Raw genomic sequence first — 24337 nt, forward strand, 5'->3', positions numbered from 1 at the left:
TTAAAATCTCCTTTTTTGCCCCTCACTCCCTCCTTCTCCTGCTGCATCCCTCAGCTTCAGAGAATATTTTCCCCACAAATTGGTTTTAAATTAAAGGAGGTGATGAAGGCAATGTGCCGTCTCAGCATTTTCCCAGGTGCACTTAATCTAATTTCATTAAGGAGATCAGAACTGATGATTGCTACAGCCGAAACATTAAGTCTGTCCATTTTTGTATAAAAACCATTAACTCTGTCAAAGTATCTGTGGGTGGGCTGTTTATTATTGGAGATGAAGGCACGCTTTGCTTCCCCAATAAACTGTCAGGAGCAGTAAGCCACAAATTAAGTCAGCTGCTGACAAAGATTTAGGCAAAAGGCCTTCAACTAGTTTTGACACAGGTATACAGGAAGCCTTGGGAGAGGGACCTTTAAAGCAGCCTGCAAATGTGGAGAGGCACCCTTCAGAAAAATGGGCTGGGGGGACTTGAGGTTTAGTTTCACAGCCTGCTAATGGCAGAAATGATCATGGCTATCTTCTGCTGACCATAGCTGTCTTATTTAATGTCCGCGGCTCACATTTGAGTCCAAGCGCATTAATGATGTTTGATTATATTTTATTACGACGCGGGTGGGTCAGGGACGCGGGTGGCGCTGTGGGTTAAACCTCAGCGCCTAGGACTTGCCAATTGCATGGTCGGCGGTTCGAAACCCTGCAGCGGGGTGCGCTCTCGTTGCTTGGTCCCAGCGCCTGCCAACCTATCAGTTCGAAAGCACCCCCGGGTGCAAGTAGATAAATAGGGACCGCTTACTAGTGGGAAGGTAAATGGTGTTTCCGTGTGTGGCTCTGGCTCGCCAGAGCAGCTTCGTCATGCTGGCCACGTGACCCAGAAGTGTCTGCGGACGGCGCCGGCTCCTGGCCTCTAGAGTGAGATGAGCGCACAACCATAGAGTCTGTCAAGACTGGCCCATACGGGCAGGGGTACCTTTACCTTTACCTTTAACTAGGTCACTTCAAATGTGGAATTAGTAGCATTGCATAGTACTGAACGTGGAATTTACACTGTATTATTTTTTAAAATGCTTTTTTACTTTTCTGTTTTTTTGTTGTGATATGCAAACTGCTTAGAGATTTCTGTTGAAATTTGAAGTGGTACACACATATTGAATAGTAAATATGCTATTTTAAATGTTAGGCATCCGCTCTTCCATTGCCAAGGCAATCTTAGGGCAAGTGACACTAAAATTAATACAAAAGGAGTTAAAGTCAACAGCAACAGCTTGACCAGAAGGAGGCCAAGTAAGTGATGTAGTACCACTGCACTGTTTGCTACGAAGACTACTTCAATTGCCAGGGCAAATACATGAGCTGAAAACACCATGGGAGTTGGCATCAGCCATACATGAGAGGGAAGGGAATTCTATAAATTGGGCACTGATACTGAAATAATTATATTGTTAATATAGTGTAAACCTGGCAAGCTACATCTTTCTTCTACAAAACTATTAAAAGGTGCAGGAGCCCTGACCTCTCTTATAGCTAGCCACCCTAGTATACATGCCACTAAAGATTGCAAGGGTTCTTGCCTGGAGGGACTTGCGATCTAAAACTCAGCACCAGAAGGAAGGAAAGTGGAGGCAGGGTTAACCAAGGAATGATGTGTGACTGATCTGGTTCGGATTAATACCCTGAGATATGACCAACCCTTTTCCACATGCATGCTGCCCTGTCCTCTTGAGCTATGATTAAACCAGGAAGTGACTAACCATAGTTTTCCAATCCTATTTCATCTGAAATCAGGAAACTATGGTTAGCAATTTTGGAAGAAGCTAGAATTTCTATCCTGCCTTGCTCCGAAACTGGTGGCTATCATTTCCAAGTTCAGATGAAATGGGGAACTATGGTTAATTGGAGGATTCCTGGTTTGAACAGGAACTATAATTAACTGGAGACTTCCTGGCATGTATGCTCATGTCATGGAGGAAAGACAGAAGGGGTTATGTGCATAGACAAAAGGTTTCTTCAGAATAAGGTGACAATGTCAGTTACATGTAAATTAGTGCCAACAGCTCAAAGCACACAAAATGCTATAGCACACAAAATGCTATTTTTCTAGAAAAAGAGGTGCTGAAACTCACCATGAACACCTCCCTCATTCTCTTAGAATGGCAATGGTGTCCACCTGAGAGTTGCCAGAAGAGAGTTCCTGTGAATTCCCCTTGGGGGAAAAAAGCCCTGAGCACATGTAATTGAAAAGCTGGCCAGGGGGTGAGTTTTCACCAGAAATACTACAATGTAGGTGCCAGACAAGCCTCTCTGGGAAGGGCATTCCATGACTAGGACACTGCCACCAAAAAGGCCCTCTTCACAGAAACCACCCACATCACCTCATTTAGTGGGAGACATAGAAGGCATCTGAGGAAGGCTTCCCCAGTCCTGTGCCCTCCATATCTTTGGGCCTACAACTCTCATTTGCCCCAGCCAGCATGGCCACTAGTCAAGGATGATGGGGATTACTTGTTGAAATTGAGCTTGTTTGTCTTACTCCTGTTTTCCATGCCTTAAACTGTTACCCCTGGTGAGTTAGGGACTTCCCCTGCATGTGAAGACAAGACCACTTGGTCAAGAAGGCTGTTTCTGCATGTGACATAGAGGGAAGTGAGGGAAGATGGGGCTCATCAACCTGGGAAGGCAGCACATTTAAGAGAATGAAAACTCTAATCCTAAACCTCCACTGCATTGCGAGATATCTTCGGGAGAAGAAAAGGCTAAGGAGTAAATGCTATACAAAATCAGATTCTATAGGAGTAAACCCTATACAGTCATACCTCGGGTTAAACACGCTTCAGGTTAAATCTTTTAAGGTTGTGTCCGGCGCTGACCCGGAAGTAACAGAATGGGTTACTTCCGGGTTTCGCCTCTCATGCATGTGCAGAAGTTCAGAATGACGTCACGCGCATGCACAGACGCGGCGAATCGCAACCTGCACACGTGAAGGCGCAGGTTGCGTTCTGCTCATGATGCGAACAGGGCTCCAGAAGGGATCCTGTTCGCATCCAGAGGTACCACTGTACAAAATCAGATTGTACAAGACGCCTGCAGCCAAGCTGGTGCCAAATGTATTGCTCTGCTTTTCTTTGGACCACATCAGTGAGGCCAAGAGGGGGTCTTGTCATCTGGGCAGTCCTCCATGCACACTCCCCAGGCTTGCGCCCCGGGGAGGTCAGTTCAGTGCTAACACAGCTGTTTAACTTAACCGCTGGAGGCACACTCCATTACCTCTTGAGAGAGATGGATGCCAACAACAACAGCACTGTTACCTCCCTTCGCAACATGGGCCTGTCACATAAACATAAGCTTTCAGGTTCCCCTCCTCTACTCTCTTTTTTCTAAATCTGCTTTATTGATTCTGCAGACAGCTCCTCTTCATCATGCGTATATGTATTTAGAGGCATTAAAAAAGCAACAGCAGTGGATTATTGATCGGGGAGTTGATGCAAAGGTTCCTCTTCTCTCAGCAGCAAAGTAATAGCGACGTGGGCAAACATAGAGAAATGCTACTTAGTACAACATTAATGCCAATACTTTGCAGACTCTAATCTTCTGATGAAAACAGCTCACATTTGTGCTGTTTCAGTGCTTCATTCCAATGCCCACTTCTTTTAAAGCCAACTAGACACTTGCCCATATTTTACTCTGGATATCCTTTCAATGTCCATTACCAACAGCGCCAGTGGCATTTTGCAACTATTTTGTAGTGGCAAACTTATGAATGAAGAGCAGCCCTACTGGATCAAACTAAAGGTTCATTTACTGCACAGCACCCGGCTTTTCAAAATGACCAGCCAGATGCTCCCAGGGAGTCAAGAAAGGTATAAAGGCAACAGTTCCCTGTCATTGTTGATCTCTTGCAGCTGGTATTCAGAGGCATTCTAGCAACCAAGCATGCATTTTGCTGCTATTATGACATATGAGCAGCAACACTTCACAATTAGACCAAAGAAGGGCAGCCAATCTGTTGACAAACCTGGGTTCACGAAGGGACTCCATTGATGCAAGTCACTGTGCAGTCAGAAAAATGGCTGCCTTATGGAGAGCCAGCTCATTGTCTGCACACAACTCTGTATTTTCCCCAGGTATACATCCTGGTAGTTACTACCTGGAGAAGTGCCAAGGATAGAATACAGGACCTCATCCATGTCAAACATATGCTATATCCCGGAACGGCAGCCACTCTTCCAATAAGACCATCATAGCTGAGTTTGCAATTGACCACTTGGTCACAGAGATCAACCGAACCCACTCCAAGATAGCAAATAAACTTTTCACTTTTTAACTAATATTGAGTTAGTTACTTTTATATATGAAGTAAAAAGCAAATTGAGTAATTGAGGAACTTTGACAGCATGGTGAGGTCAGAGCAGGCTACTCTCCTCACCTCACCCGAGGCCCTTGTGACTGAACAAATCACAAGCGCCCAAATAAATTATCTCAGTCAACAACAACAACAACAACAACAACTACTCGTATGCTGGTAGAAAGCCAGCAGGGGTGAGGATAGCTGGTGAGAATGTCACATATACAACTATACCTGTTGGATAGAACTAGAGTATAAGCTCGGTGCAATGGGCTCCTGGTCCTCCTGACCTGGATAAGCTTCTAAATACTGAGTAAGTTTCTGAATACAGTGGTACCTCGGGTTAAGAACTTAATTCGTTCTGGAGGTCCGTTCTTAACCTGAGGCACCACTTAACCTGAAGCTAATTGGGCCTCCCGCTGCCGCTACACCACTGCTGTGAGATTTCTGTTCTCATCTTGAAGCAAAGTTCTTAACCCGAGGTACTATTTCTGGGTTAGCAGAGTCTGTAACCTGAAGCATCTGTAACCCGAGGTACCACTGTACCAGTTGCTGGGAATCACAAGTGGAGACAGTGCTGTTGCATTCAGGTTCTGTTTTCTGGATTACCACAGGTATCTGGTTGGCTGCCATGACAATAAGAAGCTGAACTAGATGGCACTGGTCTGATTAAGCAGGGGGTCTTCTTACATACTGCAATTTTCAAAAGTTTATTTGTGGTCAGTGCACTGCAAATAAATTGAATTAGAATAATCCTTCCCGAGTGATTAGTTATTATGTTCATCTTGTTTACAGTATTATGTCACTAAAAGGCTACAATGCTACTCTAAACATAATATTGTGACCATGTAATAAAGAAAACAGCTGTTTTCAATATGGAGACATTGCTGCATCTTTGAAACCAAGGCTCTCCTTTATTAAACCAGCCACCTTTATCCAGGCATTAAACAGATGTCAGTTTTCTAACTCTTATTGTTTTGTCCTTCAGCTAATATCTCTGGGTTCTCAACTTTTTAATCTTTTGGAGCCAGGAAGTCTGCTCCATTCAGGAGGATCACATACCTTAACTGTGTGTGATTTTCCCCCCTTTTGTGTGCCTATGAAGACACTAAAACCAAACACACATTCTTGCAGCGCTAAGAGGAATCAGAGAACAGGAAATGCTCATTGAGGTGCCTTGAATAAGCAGAGACAGGAAGGTGCTCACTTTGTTCTTCCAACAGAAGTATGACAAATGATAGACAATTTGTCAGCTGCAAAAATGTGCTGTTGCAATTGATACCTCACCTTTCTTTATAAATATAATGATTGAGGCTTGTATAAAAAAACAACATAACATAATGTAAGAATATACAATCTTAATTTCAAATGGAATACATATGAATAACTTACAAAAATCAATCCCAGAGAGTAGCAGCACTTTACAACAAAATATAAATCTACTCCACCTCACTAAAAGCTTTCTGAAATGGTCATGTTTCAAACGGATGGCTATAGCAATACAGTGTCGGGGCCTGGTAAATCTTCTTAGGGAGGGGATGCCAAAGACACCACAAAAGGGTTCGCTAATTGTGATCTGAAATCCTCCAAAATACAGTAGATAAGTATACTTTGCAGAGCACAACGGCACATTCAGCAGGTAATCCTTCAGTTCCTAGTTTTGTATATAAATAATTTTATTGGCAACAGTAACATATTCCATCAGGCTGTGACAGTGGTGGCTGGTGCCCTCTGAAGCAGAAGGCAGGAAGCCCAACAGTAGGTGAAGATGGAGCCAAAGACAGGCAGAGCCAGCTAAATCTAGTTTTTCCAACCCACCCCTCCTGGCTGAGGTCAACAAGGGTTAACACTGACTCAGGGCTCATCCAGACTTCCTTTTGTGCCGCCTCTGTAGGTACAGGCTCTGTGTCCGAGAATATGTATGTTTTTTGTCCTGGCACTTCCCCAGGAAAACCCGTGTTTTACTGCTGAATCCGAGCAAATGCCAATCTGACCTTTAAAGCGCAGACCTGTACCTAGAAGGAGTGGTGCAAAAGGAAGTCTGGATGAGCCATAACGAGACACTGGCGGAGGAAGAGGGGTGCAGTGGGTGCGGTCCGCCCCGGACGTCATCCCTGAGGGGGGGGGTGACATCACCGCCCCGCCCCTTGGGATGCTCGCCCCACCCCTGTGCAGCTAGCCCCGCCCCCCGGGTGCCCAGCATGTGTGCCGCTCTGGGTCCCAGAGCAGCTAGTTCTGCCTCTGTAAGGAGGAGGAAAGTAATTCAACTACTGAACTGCTTGGAAGCAGGAAGGCAGGCAGATAGGGGCTGGTTTGCCCTTAAGGACCTCCACTGGGCTGGGAGAGAGGGAGAGAGATGGGACTGCAGGGCTTCTTCATTTGCTCAGCTGAAATACCAACAATTTCTGGCTGTCTGCAAATTTTTCCATTCCTGATATTTGCTGAAATATCTCTGTAATTAAAAATTAGTGCCTGAACCCCCCCCGTCCCTTTCCCTTTTGTCTCACGTCTCTTAGGCTCTGAGCCTGAGGGTGTGGACTGTCTTCTCGCTGATATCTGTAAGCCACTTTGGGAGCAGGAGGAAAAGGCTAATGCTTATGATGCTCAGTTATGAGCACTCAGTTAAATTCACTTAGCGGTATACTTGTTCCACTGGTGAGAGGAAGAAATAGTAATAAGCAGGTTGCTGGTAACTTTGGTGCACAACAGATGGTGCAATCTGTTGCATAATGAGTTTTGCTAGCACAACTGTTGCGTTGGATTCCTCTGTTGCACATTAAAAAGTGCTAGTCCTTGCACTAATGGGCAGGGAACACTGGAGGCAGCCCAGTGTCTTTGGAGAACAGTCTGATCATGAAACGTGGAGAGCTGCATTATACCAAATATAATGGGGTCCATTTAGCTCCATACTGTCTGCACTGAGAGGCAGCAGCTATCCAGTGTTTCAGATTACCTTTCCATCCTTAAAGCATTTCCCATGTTAAAGCATATCCCACAGAGCCACAAACTTTCCCCACAGATGGAAACTGGTATCCTAAGGCTTGGACACCAAAGCCAGCAGAACAGAAGTTATAAAAAGGGAGAGAGAAAAGGACAAGAACTGTAAGGCTCTGAAAGGAACAGGTGCACGAAATTTCTTTTGATGGGTGAAAGATTGTGTCTGGAATCTGGCACAGAGGGCTGTGCCATTTGGGGAAAACATCATGTTTCTAAAGGTTCTTCCATGTCACTCTAAAGGAGCACAGGTAGGTCATGACTCAGAGGATGGTTTCGAAGTAGAGTGGTTATCCTATTAGAAAAATCTTAATAAATTAATCATATGAGTTTAACCTGATTCATCCATTAAATCCCAATCATTCAAAGAAAGAAAGAAAGAAAGAAAGAAAGAAAGAAAGAAAGAAAGAAAGAAAGAAAGAAAGAAAGAAAGACCTATCCCTTTTAAAGACTCCATAGTAGCTCAGTAGTATAGCTAGGGAGGGCTGGGAAAGGCCTCACTGCCTGAACCTTTGAGGCTCCACTACTGCTGGTCAGTACAGACAATGCTGAGCAAATGGACCTGTGAATTCACCTGGTATAAACAGCTTCCCGTGTCCCTAACCATGGGGCAACTATTCAGGAAAGCCAACCAGTACCAAACTTTGACCAGATGCCACTGAAGAGAGGCTGCCACATAATGGTGTTTAGGCATTATGTCAATTAAACCATCATGTGTTTAGGCATTTCAGCAATTACCCCAGGGAGGAATTTCCTCCCAATGCAAACGGGAAGAGGGATTTGCCTCAGGGCCACAGCAGGGGAGGAAAGGGTTAAATTCTCTCTCCATGCCTGCTCTGGCCTCTGATCCTATTAATTATGCTGGAAACTTGTATTTCCAACTTGTATTTTATCCAAAATCTGTAGTTTACCCTCTCACAGGGCTACCATTTCGAGCTCTCTTAAACATAATACAGTCCCTCTGCCTCTCTTACACAGGGGTGGATGAATCTTCTAAGAAAACACTGGATTATCTGACGCCAAAGTCCATGTCCATGATATGAGGCTGACATGTCATAAAAACTTTAATACTGAAAACTAAGGGCTGCCTTTGGTGGGAAGCAGGTGCACACAGAACCCCACCCCTTTTCGTTTCAGCTCCAGGTCTTAGCTACTTGAGGTTTTAAGCTTTTTCCTGCCACCATTGTAACACAAAATCAAACCACAGCATAAATATGCAGCGAACGTTTAATTAACTTAGAAGTGCAATGCCATTTGCACCCCTACCCCTCCTTCCTCAGTGTCTTATTTAGTAAATGAAGAAATGCCTGATATCTAACCCTTGATTTGTAGAGCTCGCTTACGCTCTGGGTCCATACAATTAAAATGACAACCCATAATTTCACTCGCAGCAGTTGGGAGCCCAAGAATGAAAGAGCACGAATGTTGAATTACTTTGAGGGAAGGTAATAGGTTCTCCCTCCCCCCCCCCACCGCCCCACATCCCACATTTTATACTTAATACTGCTCCAAACATTGTTATTAGCAAAAGTCTCAGCAACATTTTGGAATAATGATGAGAAGGAATTAGTCATTCCCTTGTTTTACGCAACTTGACTTTTGGCTTTTCGCAGAATGCCATTTAGCGGGAGCACATTACCAAGCTGCTCGCCTCTTTTCATCTGAACGCTAAAGCAGGTAAGAGACAATAAGAGGAACTGTTGATGGTTTATATTACTCTATTATGTTAATGTTCACTAAAGTATGCCATAAGCTCTCTCATTACATGTGTATAAACCAATTCTCTGTGGTGTTATTCCTGTGCTAAATGCTATAACTACATAAATCTTGAATTAATGGAGACTTTATAGTTCCTGAAAATGAAGGGTAATTGCTGTCTGTTAATGCTGTTGTAGCTAGTAAAGGAAGTATATATTTTCAGTAGCAATGTTTATGGGCCGTCAGAGCAATGCCACCATCACCGCTACGTGCTGCAGAAGATCTCCGGACAAACCGGGAGTCCCTGTCTTTTCCCCCTCTGAGGCAAATGAAAAGCAAAGCAAAAACAAGGGAGGGACGGAGGGAAGCCATAGGAGGCTCTTTCCTATTGTTCATCTATCTCGGTGTTGTGTACGCTGAGAGGCAGCAGATTTCCAGGGTTTCAGGCAGGGAGCACTCCCTGGCCTTTCTGCATGCAAAGCAGCTGCTCTACTACTGAGCTACAGCCCCATGCAAAGCTGTCCTAGATGGTCTAGGATAGTGGTTTTCAATCAGTGTGCCGTGGCACCCTGGGGTGCCTTGAATGGTGGTTAGGGGTGGCGCAGGCAACATTGGCTTCTGTCCCTCTTTCCTTCCCTCCCTCCTCTGATGTCCTCTTCCGTCTCTGCCTCCCAAAGGTTTGCACAGCTGTTTATTGCAGCACCCCGACTATAACCTCCGTAGGCAAATGGTGCCTCTGGGAGGCTCCTCTCTTTGGGGTGGAGCGGGGGCAGCTCAGAGACCAGGGATGGCATCAGCAGCTGCCTGGAGGACTCCCAAAGAGAGGGGAGAAGAGAAGAGGCTGAGGGAACACTCCGCAAGGGAGGGTATTCAAACAAGGGTGAGAGGCTGCCAGCTCTGCAGGCAAAGGGTGACAAAACTGGGCTCCTGAGCCTCAGAGGGGTGCTGCAGAAATAATGTAGTTGGTTAAGGAAGCCATGGACTCAAAAAGGCTGAAAACCTCTGCTCTAGGAAACAAAACAAAAGCACCTCCAGATTCTGCTAAACACCTTCTCTCAAAATCAATAAAGCTCTCCCTCCTTTTCTGTCAGATGGCTGTTGCGGTTGCTCGAGAGTAACCAGGCAGGACTCCAAGCTGTCTTTTACAGGCTTTATTTTGGTGCAAACTATTTACAGTGAAGAGCCCCAAAGCTCATGTCTGGCTCAATCGCTAGCAGAATCCGGGAGTGGTTGTCTTTTGGACCTCCCCCAACATAAGAGTTTCGTTACCCCCTGCCTTCTCCTTCCCTCTTTGCGCCTTCTACAGGATGGGTGATGGCAAGGGCATGTTTCCCTCCTGTCTGGCTTGCCCAGGAGCTGGCTTGCCCAGGAGCTGTGTTAAGGCTTCCACCAGCATCCTCTGATCCTTGCACCTCTTCCCCGTTGGAGGTGGGGCTTTCTTCCTCCCCGGAAGAGGAACTGCTTCGCAAGATTTTCGGAGGCTCCCTGTAACACAACTGCCCTTCTGTTTCTTGCCTCTGAGCCAATGGCAGTTCCCTGACATTTCCCTTTGTTTTAAACAAGAAAAGGTGGGCACACTGAATGCAAGATAGAAGATCTGTCGAGCAGATTTGTCACTGACAGTCATTTGGAACAAAATTTTAATACTGCAATTATGGGCCCGGTCTCTGATCCCAGCTGGTATTGTAGTAGTATGAGTACTTGTGAACTCTTTCATCCCATCCCATATTAAACTGGATTAAGAAAAAGTTAAAGGACACTCTGGGGGGGGGGGGAGGACCAAGGTTTGGTTGGGCTGTAGGCATGAATGGGACCCGAGACATCAGTCTCCAAGCCTCTGTAAACACCAGGCTTTAGAGAACATTATTTTCTAAGGTCTCCAGGGCACATGGGCACCCTGCATCCCACAGTATGTGGCCTAGGGCAGGTGCACATGAGGCAACAATCCAGCATCACCTGCCAAAACACTGCTGCATCCAGGAACTTAGGCAAAGGCTCAGACCTCTACTTACAGTGATGTGATGCATGCATTTGTCTTTTCTATCATGGAATATAGTCCTTTTTAGAGGCAGAGACCTAGTTAAAGAAACTGATGCCTTGCTTTTTGTCTTTACAGATCAAGAAAGCAATACAGAGAAAAGACACAGAGGCATTCTCTCTTCATTTCTTCATTTTTGTGTGTGCAAAGGCTCGTTGGTTAGTCCATAAGTTGAAATGAAGCGTGACGGCCATCTCCACCCCCCACCCTGCTCTCAAATATCATCTGTACAGAATGATATAATATTCTTCCTTTTCTGAGAAGGACAGTTAGGTTACAAGCCATACGCAATGCAGCTTCCTCTGAAGGTAACCTCAGATCCCACATTCTGAAAGCTAATCAATGTTGTTCAGATTTCAATTTCTTCACTACAAGGTGAAGTCAAACCTAATCTAACAAACGTCAGTCTCAGATGTAATGCTGCTAGCCAGGCCTACCCAGTGTAATTTAGATAATCATTAATAGCATAGCTGTATACTAAAACTACATGTCACTTACAACTTCATCTGAGCATTGACTGGCAGATCTTTCAAGTAGTTTTTCTAAATGATTGCTTTTTTGCCTTCTTTGATTGGGGAAATGCGAGAAATACTGTGATTCTGCGTCGGAAATAATATGAGGGAATTGAGTCTCACCATGTTCAGCCATGTAACACTACCCTCTGTTATCAGGAATCTAGACGGGGCAGACAGAAACCTAAAATATACACGGCAAAGAATAATATGGAGAGACGTAAAAGGGGGGGGGGGGAGAATGCATTTCACAGAAGAACTTAGCTCTGGCAGAGAACAGCTACTTGTGTGGCACAGCAAGTTCCTGGCCATCTCTACCAAGCAGCAGCTACAAATTTTGGCAGGCACCAACACTTATCATTTAGATGACAGGTTAAGATCCTTTCATTCTCCAAGGCTTTTAATGGGTGATTGGTGCTGGCTGCTGCTTTTATCCGTCTGTTTATTTAGACTTCATCGCTTGTTGATACTGCTGTGTACATTTGTTCTTTCACGATGTCTTCTTAATTAAATTATGAGAAACTTTCTGTGTATTTATTTTAGACATTTCTATACTCTCCTTCAGCCACAGGCTCCCAGAGTCAGTTCACTCCATAGAGCCACGCAATAACGCTCAAGCAATCCAAACACCAAAACAAACAGGTAAAAAGCTGCAGATCAAGCGGCCACAGCTCAAATATTTGAGAGCCTGGGAAAATAAACCTTAAGTATAACAAAGTGGGCAGCCCTTTGAAAGAAGGCGCTCTGCTCCCAAGGGGCCATCACTGTGGAGACCCTTTCTCTGCCCAACACCCACTTCACTTCAGATGGTAGAGGCAACCAATGCTGTGCTTCTTCTACTGGTGCATTTGCACAGAGTGGATCTCTCCCCACCTTGTCCTCTTGCTCTCCTTCTCAGTAAGCAGGAGCGACTTCTACTACAGGTAAGCACCCATCATTCCACCGTCTGACCGCTACAGTTGATGTGAGAACAGGCACCAAGCTGTGTGGAGCTTAGCTGCCAACAGATTAGGAAATTTTAACACAAAAGCTAGCATACCATATATGCAAACCAAATAAGGGGAGAGTTCAGGCACCACTGCTGGGAGATAAATAGGGGATGGCAGTGTTTTCTGCCCACTGCAGACACTGGACGTGCCAATAATGTGATGGATTTATGCTAGCACAGGCCACTACAGCTCTTCACACTGGCGTAAAATGGTTGCACTTGCACCAGGTAGACTCAGCCTCATCAGTCCCTCTTCCCCTTTTGGCCTCAGCTACTTGACTGTGGCAACCGAAAAAATATCAACACACACCATAATACAAGCTGTTGTTGCTTAATCCAGACCTCTCTCTTATGGCTTATGTGTCAAAACACATCTGTGATTTCATCTGGGGCAACTTTAAACATGCAGCAAGACTTTTAAAAGAAGGCAGTGAAAGGATGAAAGGCAAAATACATTTTCCTGATTTTGAACAGATGGGGGAAATCTGCTTTATTAGTGTAGGCTTCCCAGGTATCTTCCTGCATTTGTGGTATTTTTTACCTCCTGTGGTTTTAGCAGAGGTCAAACAGAAACACTTTATAACTCTGTAAGCCAAATGACAACCCAATTCTAAATTTGGAAATGTGCAGATTTTCTGCATCTCTCTGTTAGTTTTATAATTTGATTTTTTAAATAAAACTTTATTATTATTATTATTATTATTATTATTATTATTATTATTATTATTATTATGAGGTGGATATCTTGTTCAGCAGTGAGGGTTGCACAAAGCTTCCACTATCGCACCATTCAAAATGATATCTGCAACACTGATAGCTAGTGAGATGGGGAACATGTCAAAGGAAATTTGAAATCAAAAGGGTTTAACTATGAGTTTAAGAACCTTTCTGTGACTTAAGTCAGCCCAACTTTTTCTGGAATTCACCCAGTCTTTGTAAGATGAGAAAGTGGAATTCTAAAGGATGATGAGACTTACAGAATCATGGATCCCAGTTTGCCCATTCCTAGTTTAACTGAAAACCAACCACCAAAGCTGGGTTTTTCCAAATAATATTTTTCATTTACAATGGAACCTTGGTTCTTGAACTTAATCCATTCCAGAAGTCCGTTAGATTTCCAAAATGTTTAGAAACCAAGGCATGGCTTCCGATTGGTGCAGGCACTCCGGAAACAATAGCCGGCAGCCGCATTGGACGTTCGGCTTCTGAAAAAAGTTCGCAAACCAAAGCATTCATTTCCGGGTTTGCGGCGTTCGGGTTTCGATTTGTTTGTCAACTAAGCCGTTCAAGAACCAAGGTTCCACTGTCTTTTAAATACTTTAAATCTTGCATTGGAGACCAAAATATTTATTGTAGCGTAAACTTTGGAGGACTCGAGCCTCCTCCTTCAAATAATACTTCTTGCCTCTGATAAAGTGGGCCCTAGATCATGAAGTAAATCTGTTAGCATTCAAGCTTCAACAACAGGGGTCGGCAAGGCTTATCGGGCATGGGCCGGATCACTCCTGCAGAGATCATCTGTGGGCTGGACCGATGTAGTGCAACGCTGGAAATCGCTTCTGCGCATGCCCAGATGCCAAAAATTGTGTCTGTTCAAAAGCAATTTTCGGCGTCTGGGCAGGTACAGACGCAATTTCTGGCATCTGGGTATGCACAGAAGCTATTTCCGGAGCCGCAGAAAAGAATCACCAAGCACGCAGGGACTCACCGAATGGGCGGCTCAGTTCAGGGGCGTCTTGTAGGCTGGTTAAATGGCCTCCATGGGCCTCCATGGTTAAATGGCCTCCATGGGCCTTAGGTTGCCGACCCCTGTTCTACAAGAATCTTCTCTGTTTTTGTCTATTGGAGAGATGAATGTTGAAGCTTCTATGGAAGGGACTTGACAAATGACACTCTGTTATATTGGTATCTGTGCTATGACCAAGTGAGGGGCTGATACATTATTGTAAAAGGTAGGACCCGTTCTACCCAAGCAGCAGTTCACAGCACTCTTGTTTATGAAAACGTCCTCCACTACCCTGAGACTGTGCCTCATTCAACGACTATATCGTTCTGGACTTTTTTGGATGCCAAAGAGGTTCCATAGCAAATTATCTCCATCCCAAGACATTAGTGATGCATGGCAGAAACTGGGTACCTTAGCCAAATGGTGTGGAGCTGCCCAACTGCAAGCCCCTCTTGGGGTTAATCTTCCTGCTTTTTGAGAATTTACTACCAAATATACATGCATGACACCCAGCCAAATGTACAGTGCTTCAACACTGGAGGGGGAATATGGTACCTTCCGTGCAACACCTTCTTAGTGGCAGCATCTCAGCTCTAGAACTCCCTTCTAAGATACAAAGGGTGGCATTGCTATTCAACTTCTGGTGCTAGGTAAAGACTTGGTTATGTCTGATCTGGTGTTTCCTGGATTCATTTATAATTCATTTGCCTTGTTTTAACCTGTATTATGCTGTCACTTATGCTGTTTGTATATATGTTATTGTTCCCCACCCTGGAATTATTTTTGCAGTGAAGAGCGGGAGAGAAACATTTTAATTAAATAAAAGCATTTAACAAACAATTTGTAGTTCCTGTCTTTATCTGAACTGGAAATGTATTGATGTGAGTGCAAAGAAGATAGATATGAAAACATTTGATCAACATTTCTTGAGAGTTATGACAACTCAATATATTTGTATTTCTAATTTATATGGCCAAAACAATTTCCATATTTTAACACTCCCTTTTTGTCTGAATGTTACTTTAATTGTATTCTTCAAAAATTGCAGTAAAAACTTCAGCCCACTCAAAGACAGAACCAAGGCAGCTGTAAATGTCAGCATGGCCTGAGACTAATATCTGATGAACTTGAAGGTTATTTACAGGCAATAATTTTTTCTTTTAACACAATATCAGTGTGAAGCTCACAATGGAATTCAACATAGTCTCATAGTGGTCTCACTGCAGTCAGTGGGAGTGCTTCAGAGTTTAGTGATGTTAATTAAACTTGCCTCTTCTATAGGTGGGACATTTTTAGGTCAGTGGAGGTCACTGGGTTTAAACAAGAACCCATACATTCATCTCTCCCCATCCCAAACATCTGACTATAATCTCCCAATGACTAATGCGAGTATCAAGCAAAAGGGTCAGGGGTAAAAAAATCTTTGCTGCATGATAAATATGTATGCATGAAGCCAAAATATACCTTGACAGTTACAACATCATCTGCAAAGACGGGTTACTGGTTGTCCATCTTCGAAACCCATTATGAAAACTGACATATTCAAAAGTCATTATAAATAAAATATTGCCTTTCAAGCAGTTACTGAGGGAAGTCTTCCTCCAAAATAACATGATAGGAATGCTACTGCAGTCTTGAGTGCTCTTCCAATCAGAGCACATTAATCAAAGAAGGTCGTCATGTTAGCAACAACAAACCCTATTTTATGTACATAGTAAAGCCCAAGGGAAAAGACATCTTGTATAGTGACCCAAGGCATTTGAGGTTTAGCAATCACTATTTCTAAAATCTGGCATAAAAGCAGATAGGAATTTTTTTTTTGTAGTTTCCTCTTACTTTCCTGGAAAAAGAGTTTCCAAGCTTCAGGAAGACAGTAGAGTCAAAACAAAAAGGAAAGGACATTTGGACTTACCTTATCGTCAATGTCACTCTCACTGTCACACTGTAAATTAAAAAGAAAGAAATAGAAGACTCTGTTATGAAAAGATGCAGAAATTATACACATCAACGTATACAACTCAAAGCCTTCTTAGCACTAAGGGCCTCATAAGATACGTAGCACAATTAGAAGGCACTGCGATAATCACATTTATTTCAATTTTAGAATTCTTTGAGAGTATTGGTAAGCATGTAGATAATGAGGTGTGCAAATTTTATGAAATTAATAATAATAATAAACTTATCTGTATGAAAGAAACACAAGGTAATATCAATAAAAAATGTCACAGACTCCCTCCATTTTTATTATGACAATAGAACCAGAATTTTGAATTTCCCTGGCAAATCGCATCATTTCCCTTTGAAAATGTATTCCCTATTTTAACATTGAAATAAATAATCTCAGCATGTTAACATGAACTAAAATAACATATCCAAATAATGCTATTTTAAATTTGATAAATACACAAACATCCCAGTAGATAGGCATTAGCTGCCCTGAGCATTTGGAAAAGTGAGATATTTTGGGCTGGGTAAAAGGCCATTTGATGAAGTCCTTCACTAAAAGTTCCTAGCATATCAGTCATGGCATATGAAGGCAAATGTTCCTCCTATGTATTGGAAACTGTTCTGAGAGCAGGCTTTAACACCCAGTGAGGTTCATTCCTAAGAATCTGTATTGAGATCAGGACAATTTAATTTGTTCATAAATTATTGGAATTTAGAGATGAATACCATAGCTTGCAGTAGCAAACTGTGCAGATGACCCAATTTATTAAGGACAGTGAAGTCCTGAGTTGACTGTGAGGATCTCAAAAAGGATTTTTCCAAACTGGCTGCCTAGGCAACAGAATGGCAGAAGCGTCTCAATGTCTGTAAGGGCAAATTGGGACATAAACATTGACTCTTATCTGCTGTTCTGTTGACTAGTTAGCCAATTTGGAGACATTCTTCTACAGATCCTCCTCACAGTCCATTTGGGACTTTACTATATTGATTCAATGTCTAGACGGGTACATTGGGACACAGAATCCAAAATACATATATATTGACTTGGGGACATGGGGAACCTAATTTGGCTGTTACTGTTCAGGTTTGGGATCAGTGGACGACCTTGGGGTCTCAAAGTTCAATGACATCCTATGTGATGCTAAAATTTGGTGCCCTCATCTCTTGCCTTCCATTCTACAACATACTGTGGTTGTTGCGCCCCCCGCAGCGCACCCAAGGCTCCCCCCCCCCCAGGGTGACCGAACTGGTCACACTTCCATAAATCCGCCTCTGTTGGGATCATAGTAGAAAGCTTACTAAAAATGCTGGCTGTATGATTTCTATCCAATGCCTTTGAGGGAATGAAACCCTCAACAGAAAGAAAGCGTTGCCCACTTCAATGTGATTCTACTGGGAAAGAGCTATCTTTATTCATTCCGTTCTTGAAGTGATATAAAATACAAAAGACTTAAGACTGTGGGGCATGCAATACTCCCCTCCCAGCAGTCCCCTAGAGCTAAGGAGCACAGTTGCTGGCAAGGACAGCAGCAGAGGAAGTGGCACGCCCAGGGGCAGGGCAAAAGCGGGGTGCACTGCGGGGGCCTCCAGAGTCTGCCTGCCTCCTCCCACTCAGCCACCCTACAGCTGGGGGGGAGGCAGTGGGTGGACCATTTGGGGCAGTGTGGAGCCTGTGAGCGCCCAAGCCACTGCGTCACTCCCAGGAGAGAAGCGTGGCTCAGGTGTGCTGCAGGCCCCACGGTGAGTGCCGCCCGGTATTTTGTCACCCCCCTCACTGGTGACACCCAGGGTGGCCCGCACCCACTGCACTCCCCTTCCTCCACCCCTGGCAAGGATATATGGAGCAATGCAGTTCCTTAAGTAACCTGGTCTCAAGTTTATCAATTTGTAGTACAGTTGCTCTCCTGTGCTTAAAATCTTAGGAGACTAAAGTTCTTAAAACATTTTCTAGATGGGAAAAAACCCATAAAGTCAAGAAGGAGAAGGGGTGGCAGTCGTTTTACATTGGACACACTTGCTGGCTTTGAAAATGGAATAGTTCTATTTTCAGCTGTACATATGGCAGGATAATGACACCTTGGAATGTTTAGGGATGCATAGATCTCACTGGCTGGAGATGAGAAAACATTACCATTGCAAAGTACAAATGAAGCTATTGCAGCCTTCTCTATGGGCAGAAAATGACCTCAAAAGCAGCAGGGGGGTGGTTTCTACATTAAAACAGGGAATCTCATCTTCCCTGGAAAATATATTATGGCACATTTTGTCAGTTGCCCACCAAGGGCTGCTTCTCAAGTTACATTATTTTAGACAGAGGATATGAATTAGTTGACTTTGGATTTTGCGGTCAAAGCACTAGCAACCAGTGGGAAAGAGATTTGATCTTTGGCATCTTACACTGGTTCTTCCTCTGAGGGATACTAGACGTCTGCTTCTATCAAAATGGACAGAAAGACCTCTAAAACCTAGGAGCAGTTATTTGTATGCCATTTCCACTTCCCGGTTTTTCTGAAGGCATGTGAGGCAGCTGCCTCAGGCAGCTAATTCTGAGTATCCAGAAAGGACATCAAATGTTCATTACTGTTGTTCTTATCCAAACACAATGAGTTCTATGGAAAGAGTTTGTTAGGTGAGCGTTTGCATAACAAGTCAACGATTTCTACTGATTCCTATGGGGAATTTTCTAATGCATTCCTACCACAAAATGTTGGACCCCCCCCCCCAGCTTATCATGCCCCCCAGAAAACCCAGGAAAACTGCTATTTGATTTGTCCTATTCAGTGCCATCTTACCCATAGGTGCTAGGGGTGCGGGACACTCAGATGCCAGGCTCTCAGGGGTGCCAGGCCGAGAGTCCGGGGCCTGAGAGTTGAGTTCGAGGAAGAGCCCGCCCGTTGATTGGAGCGCCACAGTGGGCTCTTCTGCTGTGGGCGGCTCTGTGCCGTGAGTTTGGGGGCGACCGAGCCAGCAAGATGCTGAGGGGGCCAGCTGCCTCCACCCTCCTGCACACCTGGGACTGGGCAACCTGGGGGTGGGCTGCCGGGCGGATCTTTGCACCCCAGTGCCGCATATGCTTAAGACAGCCCTGGTCCTATTGTTCCCTCTCAATTCCTCAGCCAACCAGCAAAAAGTAAACAATGAAGTAAAAAACGCTTGTTGTTCGAATATCTGAATCTGCAATGTGTATAGCAAGGTTTGGGTACTAATTCCTCTCATTTGGATAAGTGAATTTTCAAGTCTCTCCAGGTCACATTTCCTCTCTAGGCTACATCCTCTTTCCCCAGGCCACACCCCTCACGGGTCTTGCTTTGTCTTGTAGGACATTGGACTAGATGACACTTCCAACTCTACAATTCTATGATTCTATAATACTTGCTTCCCTCGATGGAGGACAGAGAAGGATGCATGAGTGTGTGTAGAAACAAAGGTAAGATGGACATTAATTGTTCTGCTCATATTTGCCTCACATTGACCTGCAGGTGGCTCCCAAAAGGTTGCCCAGAAGAAAATGTGGCCCCTGGAATGAAAAGGTTTCCCCATACCTGATGTAAGACATTTAGAAGACTAAAAATATTAAGGAAAAAAATAATAAGAAGAAAATACCGTATGGCTGCAACTCTTTAATGCAACGAAGAGCAAACAAACACAGAACACACATTAATAATAGCAATATTTACAATAGCATAAGTAGGTTCACCTTACAGATCTTTTTTTAATTGACACAAATCAGAAGAATGGTTAACAATGTACATGTTATACTTTAACATGTTCTTTGTTAACCATTCTTATGATTGATATTCCTTTAAAAAAGAATGAAAAAAGATCTAGAGCATTCCTCAGCAGGAGTAAAAGGGAAATTTGTGGTCTGGTTCACACATGTGGTACTGTCTAAGTACATTCATGTACAGTTTTTAATGCAAGACTAACAGGGATTTGATCTGCTTCTGGATTAAGCAGATAATTTCTGTGTTGTTTGCAGACTAAATTTTCTGGGCACGAGTGATTAGTCCTGGATTTCCTTTGATTTGTTTTCCCGCCTCACTGAACTATGGGAAGCTATCCCATAATCCTTTGAAGAAGGGTTTTTGCGTGGTTTTTTTTTTTTAAGGACATACATTGCTTGCCAAGGAAATAGAACTTTTTTCTTCCCTCTTCTTGAACAGTCCCCTCTAAATGGATGTGTCAGTTTAGATGCATTCTGGGGACAACAACAAATGTACCATTTAACTTCTGACACACATTTAAAACAAGATGTATCTAAACTATTGATACCCAGGAATTATTTATGGGTATATTATTAGTATTAGTATTGAAATGTATATTCCACCAGCACATATAATTAATAAGAGACAACTTTTACTGTAAAATTCTCCAGGAGTAGCTGTCTTAGTCTCTTGCACCAAAAGCAATGAGGGTTTTTGTAGCACCTTAAAGGCGAACACATTTGTTACGCCATGAATTTCTGTGGACACAAGGTGAACTCGAAGTGATGAAGTGGGCTGGAATCCATGAAAGTTTTATACCATAGCAAATCCATGAGTCTTTAAGATGCCACAACACACTGTTGCTTTGGGCCTGCTTTGCAGTAAAGGTAAAGGTACCCTTGACCCTTAGGTCCAGTCGCGGACGACTCTAGGGTTGCACTCTCATCTTGCTTTATAGGCCGAGGGAGCTGGCGTTTGTCCGCAGACAGCTTCCGGGTCATGTGGCCAGCATGACTAAGTCGCTTCTGGCAAACCAGAGCAGCGCATGGAAACGCCATTTACCTTCCCACCGGAGCAATACCTATCTATCTACTTGCACTTGACGTGCTTTCGAAGTGCTAGGTAGGCAGGAGCTGGGACCAAACAATGGCAGCTCACCCTGTCGTGGGGATTCGAACGGCCGACCTTCCGATTGGCAAGCCCTAGGCCTTTGGACCACAGCGCCACCCGCGTCCCTGAGGTACCACTGTACTATCGCTTATTGGAACCATGCAAATCAGCCGCTTCTCCCTAGTTCTCCTACTTAATTACAATCTGTACCCAAGTTTTGCTCTGTGGGCAAAACTAAGACTTATACAGCAAAAAATAATATTTAGAACTTACTGGACTACATTACGCTTATTTATGGAAGGGCTATCTAAGACATCTAGCTGCTGAAGACGTAACAGGGACAACAGTTCTTTAAAACACATGTTCTTACAATGTCCTACATTGGTAAATTTTTGGCAGAGGGTAATAGAGACAATCAATGCGACTGTATGGAATAATCTTAAATTTGCTGAGGAAAATATCCTTCTGAATTACCGTATATACCCAATACTTGGAACCTAAGAAAGGGACAATATGAGTGGACTCTCCATGCCTCTACTATGGCAAACGGACAGGTATTGATGAACTGGAAAAAATTAAAATGCAGCTCCCTTTAATGAATAGATCAGGGGTCAGCAAGGTTTACCATGCCTGGGCCGGTTCACTCCCGCAGAGATTGCCCCGTGGGCCAGATCACGTCTGTGCAGACGCGATTTCCGGCGCCGCAGAAGTGAGTCCCCGCTTTGCACTGTGCTGGTTTAGCACAGCACACAGGGACTTGTCAAGCAGACGGCTCAGTCTGGGGGTGGCTTGTGGGCCGTTTAAATGACCCCGTGCGCCACTTGTGGCCCATGGCCTGCAGGTTGCCAACCCCTGGAATCGATAGAAGATACGTACGAATTTGCAACACAGGAACAAATCACATGTAAACATAGACTTGCCATGGAAATTTTTAAGAAATATTTGGAATTCATTTTTATAAACACTGTATTACATTAACTGTAGGATAATTACAATAACAATCTTGCAATATTTATAAGGTTCTTTTGTATTGCATATGGGTATTATGTATTTTTCTTTTTCTCCCCCCTTTTCATGTCTTATTTTACCCTGTGCACTTTCAATTTACACACACACACAACTTTTAATTTTTTTATCTCTCTCTCCCTACACACACACACACACACACTTAATTAGTTTTTATTAAGGTTTTTGTGTTACAAAGCAAACAGATAAACAGGGAAAGGTACATCTATTTTCTCACCATTCAAGTCATAGTCTTTCCCACAGTTTGTTTCCATTTGGTGAGAGACACTTTTGTCATAGACATCTTGCAGCTGGGGGAAAGGGAATGGAATATATATACATATATACTGTGTTTGCTTAGCTGCCAGGCCACACTGTGCTAAAAGAAACTGGGAAGAACAAAGTGCGCACAGACTACTCCCCAAGAACCAGCACATCGACATAGTTTTAATAAACTACAGTTTAGCTTATTGTGATGTGTGCAAACAAGTATCTTACAGGTAGATCTGCTGGGACTACTGAAGTTGCCACTGTATCATCAAAAACTCTTGCAGTAATGGTAAGAATTTTTGAACGTGGAATAGGAGAGAATATTTGAAGACACACACACATTAAAGGGGTAAACTAGGTGAGACCTGTGGCTACAGGGAAGTATACAAATTTAATAAATAATAATAATAAACAATATTAATATATTGCTGGTGCCCAATACGTTCTGAGTGTGTGTAATTCATGAGAACCCAAGCCCCAGAAATAAATTGGTTCTGAGTCATCCTGCTGTGCAACTATTATCTGGAAAACCAGAGAAGCAGCACATTCAGAAGAGTGGGGAAACAAAAACCAAGGCGAAAGTTTGCTGGTTTAAGCCATGCAAGAAGCTTTTCTTACAGAATGTGAGCCATGAAGGAATTTAAAGGGTGGAGAGAGAAGAGAAAGCTCTCCACATCTTCACCTCCCACGCAGCTGTTGTCAATGGGACAAAAGCCCTTGTCAAAATACACAGTTAAAGAAATGTGAGGAATGGCAACTGCTGACAGCTATGGGGGCTCATTTAAAGACAAAAGCCTCAATTACCTGAATTTTCCTACAGGCCTGTTAACACGCCAGGTCTATAAGTAAATCTGTAAACAGCCTATTGTGTTGTGTTCATAAAGGCTTGTAAAGGGATTACTGGCAGAGTTGTGCCAATTGCCTCTTAATTCCACCAAGAATGTTTGCAAAGGAGATCCTAATTGCCCCACTTTTTTTCTTCTTTTTTTTGTAAAAACAGTTTGGGGACAGAGGCAGGTTTAAGCCTGAATCTTGCTAGTGGCAAGTAAGCTTTTAAAAAATGAAATCCCAAACAAACAATACTTTCTGGAGTTTGCTTGATCTGCTATCAACGAGCTGGTTGTTGCCAAGTGTGCACTGGAAGTGAAGGCAAGGCTGATCTTTCTAGGGGCGAGACACAGAGAAAGAGAGACTCCCGTATTAGAGTTCCCAAGTGTCCTTGAAAATCAAGAAAGGCCTTGATTTGGACCTCATTTAAACCTTAATTATTAAATGTTTCTGATTTTCAAGAAGTTGCACTGACCTTCTTGATTTATAAGCAACAATGTCTAAAGGCAGTGCTTTTTTCTAAAAAATAATGTTTAGGGGTACTCTCATTTTCCTACACATATTGAAATATTGCCCCTCGATGAGGCCAAACTTAAGATTCACAAAATGTTTAGGGGTATACGTACCCCTGCATACCCCCAGAAAAAAACCACAGTCTGAAGGTACTGTTTCCCTAAGAGGAAAAAGTAAACCAATTTCAAGCTGCTTGAACTGTCATAATCCCCCCAATATAAAGAAAACCAGCAGTTTTAAAAATAGAAATTATAAAATAATATACTCAGCAGCCATATGAATACTGCCGTTATCAAGTGACAAAAATGTAACTTTGCCTGAATCTAGATGACCTCAAAAGCTTTTCCTTACTGTAGAGAGCAATAAACATGATAGTTGAAACATCTTCCAAAGTTGTGTGGAGCAAACAACGTTCTACAACAATGCAAGAATTAGTAGCAAATGTTTAGAAAGCTGGAGATGGTAGTAATCCAAAACAGTCTCTTAGACTGGCCTCTTGTTGGGGGTTATAATATAGGGCATACTGGGAGGTCACTGGATAATCATAAGGGCAGCCTCTGAAGGCATGGCAAGCACTCACCTGACCTCTGGACAGCTGAGAAGCGGCTTATTATTGGGAAGGAGAGGGATGATGTGGCAAAAAAGGTCGCCACAATGCAAGCACACCA

General features: G+C 43.4%; 1 protein-coding gene across 10 annotated transcripts in view; it reads right to left on the minus strand.

Moving 5' to 3' along the window:
* FBRSL1 (fibrosin like 1) overlaps positions 1-24337 on the minus strand; it is a 791959-nt gene that overhangs the window by 264142 nt on the left and 503480 nt on the right. For all 10 annotated transcript variants that reach the window (XM_083476390.1, XM_083476383.1, XM_083476387.1 and 7 more), the window contains one exon: positions 16205-16234. In XM_083476390.1, the coding sequence (XP_083332516.1) occupies positions 16205-16234 (30 nt within the window). The remainder of the gene's footprint in view (positions 1-16204; positions 16235-24337) is intronic.

Source organism: Podarcis liolepis, assembly GCF_965112155.1.
Source record: "Podarcis liolepis genome assembly, chromosome: 15".
Classification (NCBI taxonomy): Eukaryota; Metazoa; Chordata; class Lepidosauria; order Squamata; family Lacertidae; genus Podarcis; species Podarcis liolepis.